Consider the following 13,459-nt stretch of genomic DNA (forward strand, 5'->3'; position numbering starts at 1 on the left):
TCACTGACAGGAAGTACACTGTGTTAACCTGCAGTTTATGTGTGTGTATGATGGAGGTGTGGACATGGGATGGATATGATGAGCAGCAGCTTCAGTGATTTAATGAACCACATGTAGGCAACACAGACAAGCAACAACCACCGTCCTCCATCTGCATGTGTGAGTGTCAAGGTTAAATCACCATCAACTCAAATCAATGATCAAGTATTTCAGTTTCAGAATTTCCTTCAGGATAAAATGAGCTTGTGAAGGCAATTACTAAAAAAATACTCTGAAGAGTCATTTACACCTGACACTGGTTTGAGTGAGTGTGCACTGACAGATGAATACAGACAGAAATATATACATATACATATATATATATATATATATATACATATATATATATATATATATATATATATATATATATATATACACACACACACACACACACACACACACACACACACATATATATATATACACACATAAATACAGAGAGAGAGCGAGAGAGAGAGAGAGAGAGAGAGAGAGAGAGAGAGAGAGAGAGAGAGAGGAAGACTTAACCGACTTCTGAAGGAATTTTTTTCCAATTTTGACCCTGTGTTGTGCATATTTTCAAATCATACATATTAGTGATTATTGGAAGTTTTACCACCATATAATACTATATTTTACAGATACAGGTAAAAATGTACTGGTAATGTGTTTGCTAACGCTAAAATGCATTATTTTGTCAAGGGGGTCTAGTAGGTTACAGCATTGCTGTTATTTTTTCATATACATGAAAGGTCATATTGATAACAATTTAATTTAAACAAATAATAATGAAAAAATAATACATCCACAGAGCTTTTAGAAAGGTGCAGAATCAAAGTATTACTTTGAATGAATTAATCATTTTTAAAAACTGTGACAGGTCTAGCAAGGCTTGTGAGCCAATAGAATAACCACGTTGGTATCACGTGGTATCTCTGTAGTCAGGGGTCAAGAGTCTTTGGGGTTGCCAGTTAGTGTGGAAAAAAGGTGAAAATGGCTGAGTTTGACGGTAAGCGGGCAGCATTTCGGTAGCAGTCCCAAGTGTTACGTGACAAAAGGAGGAGCGAGACCAGAGTGGACGTTGGTTCAACGTTTGAATTAATGAATTCTTACCACGAAAGATTCTTCACTTGACGTGACTGAGTCTGTCTGAGTGTCACTCCACTCGACCATGAAAACGCAGGTTATACAACAAACTGGCAACCCATTGAGGGCGCATGCTCTTCTAGCAACAGCTGTGTTGTGATGTGAATGCAATGGAAGGGGGGAGTGAGTGCGACATCTAGTGGCTGGATGTTGTCAATAGCACATTTAAAACATTTTTTAAATTGTAAATGCCTTTTATTTCAACTTTCCACATTTATTGATCTATTTATTCTTCCAATTATTTCTCTTATTTCAAAATGTTTATTTAGTTATTTATTCTTTGGATTTTTTTCACGCTACCGGTTTATTATATATATATATATATATATATATTTCCACATTCTTTTGTTATTCTTTATATAACTTATTTATTATTTTATATATTACACTAGATATTTCTACATTTTTTAAGTCTTTCTTTAGTTATTTTTTTGTCTTTATATATATTTCCATATTTATTTTCTTATACTTTTACTGATGTATTCTTTTCATGGTCTGAGTAATGTTGTTTTGGTAAAGTGGTTAATGAAGAGATAAATGAAGAGAGGGAAAGAGAGAAGAGAGCAGAAAAAAACAGAAAATAAAGCCATCTCCTACCTTCATAGGTGAGATGTGAGCGTGGGTGACGTATCCGTGCACATTCTCAATCTGGGAGAGGTTCTTCTCTGCTACCTGGACCAGCTCCGGCCCCCCTGCCTCCTCTGTCAGATGGGGGGAGCTCTGGTCCTGCGGGGACGAGTCTTCATCGTGGTGCCTGTACTTCTGAAACAGGAAACAACACACAAACAGCAGCTTTTAGCACGTTTCCACATTTGTTTCTTCAAACTTGATTCAAATCAAACCAGCATGGAAGTGTTGTGACATAGCTGTCATTATTAACCATGTCTGTTAAATGTGGACTCTTGGGTCTGATGTCTGATCACCTGGAAGGTGAAGTACAATCTGCTGAACTACAAAAGTATGTAGTCACAATTAAACTGTCAATATTTGAGCCAAAATGGCTCAAATATTATGTTCCAAATGGGAATTGAATCAGGTGCAAATTCACCTGCTCAACCTGAGTACAAGGATCCAATAAAAGGAAGAAACACATGAAACAAGAGACTTTACTACTGTTGGACAGTAGGGCTGGGTATCATTAGATTATTACGTTTCCCATACCAGTCTATCACAGGGCTGACATGTAGAGACAGACAGGTAACCAGTCTATCACAGGGCTGACATGTAGAGACAGACAGGTAACCAGTCTATCACAGGGCTGACATGTAGAGACAGACAGGTAACCAGTCTATCACAGGGCTGACATGTAGAGACAGACAGGTAACCAGTCTATCACAGGGCTGACATGTAGAGACAGACAGGTAACCAGTCTATCACAGGGCTGACATGTAGAGACAGACAGGTAACCAGTCTATCACGGGGCTGACATGTAGAGACAGACAGGTAACAAGTCTATCACGGGGCTGACATGTAGAGACAGACAGGTAACCAGTCTATCACAGGGCTGACATGTAGAGACAGACAGGTAACCGGTCTATCACAGGGCTGACATGTAGAGACAGACAGGTAACCAGTCTATCACAGGGAGACATGTAGAGACAGACAGGTAACCTGTCTATCACAGGGCTGACATGTAGACACAGACAGGTAACCAGTCTATCACAGGGCTTACATGTAGAGACAGACAGGTAACCAGTCTATCATGGGGCTGACATGTAGAGACAGACAGGTAACCAGTCTATCACAGGGCTGACATGTAGAGACAGACAGGTAACCAGTCTATCACGGGGCTGACATGTAGAGACAGACAGGTAACAAGTCTATCACGGGGCTGACATGTAGAGACAGACAGGTAACCAGTCTATCACAGGGCTGACATGTAGAGACAGACAGGTAACCGGTCTATCACAGGGCTGACATGTAGAGACAGACAGGTAACCGGTCTATCACAGGGAGACATGTAGAGACAGACAGGTAACCAGTCTATCACAGGGCTGACATGTAGACACAGACAGGTAACCAGTCTATCACAGGGCTTACATGTAGAGACAGACAGGTAACCAGTCTATCATGGGGCTGACATGTAGAGACAGACAGGTAACCAGTCTATCACAGGGCCAACATGTAGAGACAGACAGGTAACCAGTCTATCACAGGTAGACATGTAGAGACAGACAGGACTGTCGCGATAAGCAACAAATCAATTAATCATATGATAACTTTTGATGAGCTTGGTAACTTTGTCAGCCGCAATAATGTACATTTTTCCTTGCGTCTCTCCACCAGAGAGACTGGATGACAAGAGTTTTCACTCCGGTGCGTCACCCTCGTCACGTGTCGTGTCAGTTACCTGTCAGCTCACAGTCTCATGTCCTGTCCACACGAAAAACAAACTTTTTTTCTCCGTTTTGCCTTGGCGTCGTTTCAAGAAAATCTGCGTCCAGACGAATCCACTGAAAACGACTCAGCGCGCTGTAGTACATATTCCAGGCCCTTATGCGGCGCTGTTTCTGCTACAAAAACGCAGAAGAAGAGACTGAGCTTGACCGGATGTTTGCCATTGCTATGGCAACACGTAAGAGTTATGGCTAATCTCCGCCCGACCACTAGATCAATAAACACCCATAAGATGACAATTTGGCTCGTATAAATAAAACCAACAATAACCACCAACAGCCGTCACCCTAAGGACCTTGACGAGGCGTTGTCACACGTTCGGATGGATTAATTAGACAAATAAATGCCTACATTCATGGGAAGTTAGCTAGCGGTTGTTTGTTAGCATCGTAATAAAGTAGCATATCTGCAACTTTTTTCCCGGAATATTGCCCCCCTCTCTCAGCTCCGTATTTTTTCATATAGCGGCCCTGATACGCCGACGTACAGACGAGCAGAATATCTGCTGTGAGCAAGGAGGCCGCCGCTGTTGTCGTTGTTACGAGACCTCGGGGGGGCATCAGAGCCCCGCGAGTAGCAAACACGCTACTTGAGATTTGGAGTTTTAAAAAGATGGAACTGGTTTCAAAGCCAAACGCGACAGCTGCCGTGTGGAAACACATTTCAAACAGAATGACCGAGGTGAACCACTCAACCTGAGTGAGCTGGTATGTCACATTTGTACGAAAAAAATAGCAACTAATACAGAACACCATAGTCACGGTTGCCATGGTAACCGTTGGCATGGTTACAGTTGCCATGGTAACCATTGGCATGGTAACGGTGAACCACTCAGCCTGGATGACCTGGGCCCTCATTTATAAAGCTTGCGTACGCACAAAACGGGGCTGGAAACGTGCGTACGCCACTTTCCACGCAAATGTTGTGATCTATAAAAACCAAACTTGACGGGAAAGTGTGCGTACCCGTAAGCAAACTCTGAGGCATGCGTACCGGTACGCACATTCTGGAGACTGGAAGGGAATCAGCAGTAAACGTGAGAAGAACTATATATTTTTGATGACTCGCACACATTTAATTATACTCCATATCATACGTTAGATCTGCGTTATCATGAGGAACTCCAGCAATGTTTTTGACGCTTTTAATGAGTGACAGTTTTTTTCATATTAACACCTTCTTTTAAAATCTGACTTGTATCTTAAATCAAAATCATTTTGAAATATTGAATCAGCAGGAGGAGGAGACGGCCCATTGCATGTACCTTCCATTAGATCCCTGTAGAACACAGCGGGAATAACTAAATATTCTCCTTATTTATGTGCATATATCATCAACACACATACATACAGCCATTAAGCCATCGTATACTTGTTACACTTTATCCTCGTTTTTAAACCACCAGAGCGCAGAGGAAATGTGCTATAATGAGTGCCACGCTCGTGCGCGCTCAGTCGTGGAGCGTGGAGAGCGCAACTTTACCGAACTTCAGGAGGCAGAATCTACCACCCGGCAAAGGTGGTAGAGTCCCCAGCATGATGAGCCCGAGCCACGGCCCCGTGCCCGACTGGAGGGGTATCAACAGGGCGCAAGAATCCGTGAGGATGTCATGCTGCGTTTGTAAGATAAGGAAGACAACAATCAATGTTCATTGTAAACGTATTATTTTATTAATCACAGTGCGCGTTTGCCGTAGCTCATCTGCAACGTTGTTGATGGCGGTGATTGTGTCTCGCTGAAGTTGCAGGACGGCATCAGTGAGCACCCGACCGCTTGATGTGCCATTCGTCCGGGGTGCGCTGCTGCTTTGCGCCGGACCCGGACGCTGTGCCGAGGGCCCGTCACCTTCACCCTCCTCACATCACCCTCCTCACCGTCACCCTCCTCTGAGCCCAACGCTGCAGACTCTGGAAGGACAGAAACGATTTAACGTTTTGTTTTATATACAATAAAAGTTTAAAATCTATTCACCCTTCTCTGGTCTCGCGTCTGTGTCTCCCTCCTTTTCGGACACAATCCCCGTCAAAGTCACATCAAAATCAAACTTCCTCAAATACTCTAGCAATACATTAAATACATGTTAGGAGCGGAAAGATGTAATTTACCTTCAGATCACCGTCCGCTCGGTCCAGCTGACGCCGTGGACTGCAGCAGCAATGTGTTGCCACTCGCACTGCTTCTTTTTATTCGTGATCCCGCTGCTGTGGCCACTAAATTAAATTATTGTCCGGGCCTCCACCTCCCCAACAAGTGTCTCTTTCTCCGTTTCTGAAAAGTTACGTTTCTTTGCTTTTTTCTGACCTGTCGCCGTGATTCACCGCACGGAAACGATTGCATGCCGGCTCATTAACATAGTAAAATGTGGGCGTGTACAGGGCGGGATTCAGGTACGCACACTTGTAGGTGATCCTGTGATTTATAAAGGAAACATTGCGTACAGCTTGCGTGCGCAGTTTTATAAATCGGATTTTTTTTTGGCGCACGCAAACTTTGGCTATTTGCCGTACGTACACTTTTAGTAAGGATCCTACGCACAGTTTTATAAATGAGGGCCCTGGTATGTCGCATTTGTTTGAAAACAATAGGAACTAAACACGTTATATATATATATATATATATATATATTAGGGCTGTCAAAGTTAACGCGTTAATAACGCGTTAATAACGCGTTAATAACGCGTTAACGCAACATCCTCTTAACGCCGTTAATTTTTTTAACGCGCGATTAACGCTCGGTATTTAAAAAAAAAAAAAACGCGCATTGTATGATTTATGGCCGTCGGTGGCACCTGTAGTCTTGATCCAGAGGGAAGGTGCGTGTCCACAGGCAGCGGTGTTTCCCCGCGTCCCATTCATTGTCTATGTGAAAAGCCGTGCAATGCATTCTGGTGGCGTTGCGGCGAATGTCGAGAGACGGCGCGCGAGTTGGCCGCTCCCCATTTGCCTAAAGTTGAAGTCGAATCTACTTTATGCTAATCAGAGGCGCCGGGCTCGACTCGCCGCCTCGGGAACGCTCGCGAACGCTCGCAAAAAGTTGTTGTTTAAAGGAGAGCGCCTGTCAATCATCCTCTAGTGGCAGCCCACCAAGCGTGCAATACCGGGAAGCGGCGCGTCCACACGCGTTTAAAATCGATTTGTGAACGGCAAATTCACCTTCAAAAGACTGCCGGATGGTTCAGTCGATAAGACCAAAGTCATCTGCGCGTACTGTGGGTATGAAATGAGCTACCATAGAAGTACGTCCAGTCTGAGATATCACTTGCAAGCCAATGCACTTATATCCTAACTGTACTTATCTCCTGTTACACTATCTCCTGTGACATGTTCACTTTAATTGTTTGTGATATATTATAACCCTGTTTTGATCCCATGTTTTGGTAAGGGGATATTTGAAGTGTTAAATAAACATTTTCATAAATCAAGTATATTTGCCTTATGTTGTTAAAAGTATTAAGAATATGAAAAAAATACATTAAGGTACATTTAGAAGAAGAAAAAAAAATGTGCCAAAAAATGCTATGTTGTTAACTATGGACAAAATGCGATTAATCGCGATTAAAAAAATCAATCTTTTGACAGCCCTAATATATATATATATATATATATATAAAAAACGTCTTGCTGAAGAGCTTCACCGTTGTCTCTCTCGACCTTGTTGTCTGCTGGTGACTCCTGGTTGGCGGTGACTGTTCTTCAAGGACTTCCTTCTCCTGCTCCTGGTCCAGGGTCTTCTTCTGGAGCTCTTCTTTGAGCTGAGTTAACTCAGCTCGGAGGCCCTGATTGTCTTCAATGGCAGTGTGGAGGTTAGACACCAGCTCCTGGTTGGATGAGACCTGTTTGTCTTTCAGGTCCTCCGAGTCTTTGAGTGCAGTTTTTAGGTCCAGCTGTTTTTCCAGAGCCTCCTTCTGCTGCTCCTGCTCCAGGGTCTTGCACTGGTACAGTTTTTCGAGCTGAGCTAATTGGGCTTGGAGGCCTTGAGTGACTTGCTTCTCAGCATGGAGGTTAAGGTAGTTCTGCCAGCAGGCTGAGCCCTGTAACTTCAGGCTCTCACTCTTGTCATTTAAGGCCTCCTCTTTCTCAGAGAGGTCTTCTTTCAGGGTCTGGATCTCCCCCTGCAGCTGGGGTATAAGAACAGCCTTCTCATGGGTGACCTCCATCTCAGCCTGGAGGTTCATGAAGTTCTCCAGGCTGGTTGAGGACTTCAGGTTCTCCTCTTTCTGGAAGTTCTGGGGGTCACTTTCCCTCTTCAGCTTCTCCATCTTCTCACGGAAGGCCTTCTCCCGATTAAAAAGCACTCCTTTCAGGGTCTTCTGCCGTTTCAGCTCATCAGCTCCATCCTCTTGCTGTGCTCGCCAGCACTTATTTTGCTGCTGCCGATGCTCAGCTAGTTAACATCGAATTTATTAATTGTTTCGGTTGTGTGTGTTTTTATTCAAGTGCATTAATGATTTAAATGAATAATTTGCATTTTTACAAAAATTGCGATTCAAAAACAGTTCTAGACTCCACAGATTTGTTTTGCTTTAAGTGACTCCGTAGTAGCCTCTCTCACTTTCCAGAACGTGAGCAAAGGTCAGCCACATACGATCACATCCACGCCCCGACAGACCCACCATAAAAATGTCCACCAACTCAAACGTCCTTTTACCAATTAACGAGAACACTTCCAAAAGTTTGCGATCTCCGTTTACTGCTCCTTGGCGCTATCCTATCTCTCTTCCCTCTTGCGTCTTTCCATCCCTCCTAATTAAGCCCCGCCCATCCTTCTTAAGCCCCGCCCCTCCCGGGCTCTTCCTCACCTGCTGCCAATCCCAACAGGTGACACTGACAGATACATGCAGTGAATCAAATTACACAAACAAGAATAAAAGGCACAGTCCCTATTTCAGGAGAAACATCCAATCAGAGTTTCACACTCTCTTGTGTCCTGAGAAAGCTGAAATGAAATTAAGTGACTTTTGATTTCTGGGTCAACTGGATGAACTCTGTGAATGCAGCATGTATTGTTCTGATTCACACCTCTGACATCGCCCATCCACACACGAAGACACAATCCAACAAGAAACATCTGGAAATTATTCTTCAATTACCTGGAACCATTCACAACATATGTTCTTATACGTGCTATTATTTCATTTATTATTAGTATTCTGCCTGTTTTTTCGTCATCTAACTCCTTTTACATTTTCAATGTAGAAACATTATTCAAACATCATACGGTTCAGCTCAATTAGGGCGTGTGCTGTTCTCTTTTTCTCGTTCATAACTGTAATACTTTCAGAAATGATCTGAATTTCCCCCATTCACGAGAATGAATGAATGTTTAATGCATTTTTTCATTTAACTATTTAATTTTCACCACACACTTCCCCCTTCTTCATACGGATCACAGCCAGCCATGCAGCAATGTGGCTTCAGCTTTTCAACAAACATTTAATTATTCCACATCTTTAATACATAACTGGTATTAAATATATCAAATTAAAACCATCCCCACCTATTCAAATATTCCTATTATTCACATTCAAGCCATCGTAGCGTAGCATCAGCTTTTCAGCTTCCGGTATTCACGCTGCTATTCCTTCAGAAATTGCTTTTAGTTTTATATTGAAATTGTGCAGAATCCCCTTGAGATGTGGAGAAGGTACCGCCCCGTCGAGGCAGTGAGCAGCGTACCACACCTGAAGCAGGTCAGGTGTGCCGTCGACAGATGTGCTGCAGCTCAGCTTCACCCTGCTGCTGACAGCGTTAGTCACATGCTGTCGAGCACTTCATTGGAGGATGCCGGACTCTTTTTCATACTTAACATGTTGGGCAGCTGGGTTGGTTTTATCATGACGGAACCATTTCCCATTAACACCACTAAACGACCACGAAGATCATCCAATGAAAACGGTTCGAGCAGCGAGACTTTGGTGAGTCTGTTATAAAAACATCTAAAGCATAAATCTAGCTTATTGTCAAACACTTAATTGAACTCATATATAAATATTCCAGGTGAAATGCATATTCATTCTGGAGATATTCAGATTCCCCCAATCCCTTCGCCTGCCCACCACACGTTCATTCAGGTCATTTCATCAGCCAAATAACTTCACATCCCTCCAGCTGCTTCCTCAGGTCTTCAGGTGACTCTAACAGAGCTGTTCACAAACAGAGCAGCTCCATCTGAATGTTGCATGAGCAGCAGCAGACGGAGGAACATCAGGAGGCTGCAGGCGAGCTGAGCCGTCACGACACTGCGAGGAAACGCGTCACAAAGTCTCCAGGAACAGGAAGTGGGTGAACTTCCTCACGACGCTGCACCGTCGGAGCCCACACAGGCTAAATCTGTCTCTGGAAAGCTGGCTCCTGCACATTATTTGAAATGAGCTTAGATTAAAATTAAAAACAGCTAACGCACTGTGATCTTCCTGTAAACACATCACAGGTTGAATCGTCCTTCAGCGAGACACTGAGCCCACGCACTGAGGCTGAGCACTGCATTAATGTAAATGTGCATGTAGGAGGCAGCGGGGAGGTTTCCAGTGATGACACCGTCTGCCTGAAGAGAGCCTCCTCCTCGACAGCTCTCAGAGACGAGGAGGATGAGGAGGCACAGCGCCGACTGCTGCCTGCCAAAAGCTGCTATAAATAGGAGCATCAGCACGGAGCGGATGTAGCAGGATGTTCAGGAGGAGGTTTCTGGATGATTCTGGGAAGTGATGAAGAGGAGCACATTCACACTGGAATCTAACTGGATGACAAACGGCTTCATGTCACCATGCTGTTTATTTACCTGTTTGTCAATGAAATAAAGTGCTGCAGGACTATTGATATAGGACCAATCCAGGCCTTAATATTGGACCAAAGGACAGTTTAGGACTTATGTTGGACAGAACCAGGACTAAATATTAGAACAAACCAAGATAAAATATTGGAACGAAGCAGAACTAAATATTGTAACAAATCAGGACTTACTATTGGATGAAACCAGGCCAAAATATTATACTGCATCAAGTCTACATATTGGACCAAACCAGGCTGCCTACCTAAAGGAGATAATACTATACAAAATAGATGTAATGTGTTGTAAAACTCAAAAAGCCAATTATTATTATGAATATCTGTCCTTTAATTCTTGATTGACGACTTGTGTTTTGTTTGTTTTGCACTCATTTAATTTGAAACTGATAAAAGCTGAGCGAGCAATAACAAGCTCACTCATTTTTTTTTAATTGTAAATTGTATTGTCTTGAACATGATGTGTGCTTATTTTGATTGTGTAATAAAAAAGCCTTTTACTGAAGTTAAAGATGCGAGTACTGGCTGTTGGTTGTGGAGGTGAATGAAGACGAATCCATCCCTGGATCTGTGGTTTTAAATGACAACCTATGCTGATTCTGTGATTAATTTATTCCAGCTCAAACACATTTACGGCCCCGCGATTGATAACTCCAGCACAATCTATTGAGTGTGTGGTGGTGTGCTGTGGATCAATGGGACTTATTAAGACTAGTTGCGATCAAATAATCACAGAGCAGAAGAGCTGAGCATTTCCATCTGACCATCAAACATCCAGTCTGAGATTCAAGATGCTGCAGATTAACAATGGAAACCAGGATCAGTAATCTGAGCGGGCCAAAGCCTGAGGGTTCAGAGGTCAACCCATGCCCTGCATGACACGGTTACTCCAACACCCCCCCCCCCCACTGTCCAATCAGAGTGCAAAGGGTCAGTTGGGAGGTTAACTTGGAGTAGAGGTTCTCTGCAGCACAGTTTCTCTAGATGAAAAGGGGAGATTCCTCTGATGTCTCCTCTCACCTGAGAGGTGATAATAACCTGAGAAGAACTCGTCATCTTCACAAGGTGTCAGCGCTGCTAAAAGACATACGAACACCCAGGATGCTATTCAGGATGTCAATCACTCTCAGCCAGTGAGTCACGATCACACTGCCACGCATCGCGGCAGACATGGACACTACAAAAACGCCGTTTGGCAAGGCACGTCAAGCAAAACCAGATGATCCGATATAATTAAGAGTGAAAAAAAAAAGGAATCAAGCAAATGTGGAGATCTGTTGAATCACGTGGTCAGCTTGAAGCATAATTAAAAAACGTTTTGTATATCAGTATCACAACAGGAAGTGCAGTAGTAAACCCCGCCTCTTGCTCAATTTGATTGGCTGCCCGCTCCCTTTCAGCCGTCCAAAACTAACTCAGTCAGCATTTTTTGAACATCTGTGAACACGTCAAACTTGGACTGTTCAGGAGGTGGTATTGTGAACACAATCGCTGTGAGTCCACTCTGCCCTCCGCCATTACAGTTCAGCCTCTAGGCTTGTTGTTAGCGATGCACCAGCTGATCAGCCATTGATCATTATACATAATAATACAGCCTCAATGTGTGTGACTTCTTTGATTTGATTTCTTTGGTTAACTTCATATAATTTGCAACCAGATATCACATCAAACAGTGTTTAACAAGATTTTTGAAGAACAGCGCCCCCATTGGACAGACCATAACATTTCAGGTGGAAAGTGGTACTGCAGCAGGAGATGGAGAGCCTACCCTCTTTTCTGTCCACTTCGTTCCAGAGAAACACGGTAACATAATGATTTAACACGAGCTCTTTGGTGGATTATGTGTTAGATGAATTACAGCAGATGCTTGGACAGATTCAGGAAAGATGCTTATTATGTAGTGTTCAAGTTATTTTCTTCAGTTGTAGCAGAAAAGTTGCAGCAGGATTCACTTTCTTGAAACAACTCAATGACGAAAATAAAAAGAGAGCATCTCTGCCAAACCCATCAGACTCCACCGATCTGTCTGTACTGCTTGTCTGATTTTATGTTAAATTGTATGTTAAATATTAAACGAGTTTAGTTCAGTGAAAAGCATTCTCTAAATAACATTATTATTATCAGAAATATTGAGGTTTGACAGACGGACAGCGAGAAGCACAGGATGTGACCCGGCTCGTTTATCTGATTTATTAGCTCTGATCTGATTCAAGTGGAGCATGTACCACATTTCAGAGGACAAATACTCAGATCATCACACTGAAGCTTTGAAACACTTAGAAGCACAGCGTGATGCAGTCTGATATTAATGAATAAAGATTTCACCCTCCGTCAGCAGATCTCATGTGTGACTGTGGTTTCGGTTCGTTGGCTTTTCCCTGCAGAGCACATGTTGACCAAACATGCACGTGCATGCCAGACCGCCAGCCAATCACGCCTTAGCACTGCTGCAATCAGAGCCTCTGAATGGTCGGCTCAATGAAGCAGAGATGACAGGCGGCACGGAGGGCCTATGGTGTCGCGTCAGGTCAAACAGTAAACACAGCGGCTCAGCGGCGACGAGTTAACGGGACCGTCTCCCCCTCAGCTGTCGTCTGAATCTGGTTTCAATCTGGATCGATTTAAGGGTTTGAATGAGCCATTCCATCATTCTCAACTCCTCTGTTTCTCTTCTGCTCGATGCATTCACTGCCCTGCAGTGTTTCTCTGTCTCACCCACATGGGTCGGATTTCTGCTTTGTTTCATGTCGTCCCGTCTCTGCCTGGCAAATGCCATCATTTTCCATATTCCAGTTAAAAAATCATGCATTCAATGCAGCAGGAATACATTCTTCCTCTGTTGCCGTCATAAAGAAAAAACACTGTTAATCTGGTGGGCCTTAAATCTGTCAACACACCATATAGCTCTGTACAATGGACTAAAAAATGGGATATCTTGACCTATGATGCATCAATTTTGACCCCATAAAATGATTTTTTTTTCAGTACGTTTTCATTGCTGAAACAACTAAGAACTAGCATTTAGCCTATTTAAAATGGTAATTAACTTCAGTATCGGGTATTTTCAGGGTTTAAAGTGACAACATATTCTGCATTTCTCTTTAACAAAATA

General features: G+C 43.2%; 1 protein-coding gene across 1 annotated transcript in view; it reads right to left on the minus strand.

Moving 5' to 3' along the window:
• LOC311013004 (disks large homolog 1-like) overlaps window positions 1-13,459 on the minus strand; it is a 128,615-nt gene that overhangs the window by 48,763 nt on the left and 66,393 nt on the right. The window contains 1 exon segment of the mRNA XM_084008866.1: window positions 1,765-1,929. Coding sequence (XP_083864992.1) covers window positions 1,765-1,929 — 165 coding nt within the window.

This window comes from Eutrigla gurnardus (assembly GCF_963514095.1).
Source record: "Eutrigla gurnardus genome assembly, chromosome: 4".
NCBI lineage: Eukaryota > Metazoa > Chordata > Actinopteri > Perciformes > Triglidae > Eutrigla > Eutrigla gurnardus.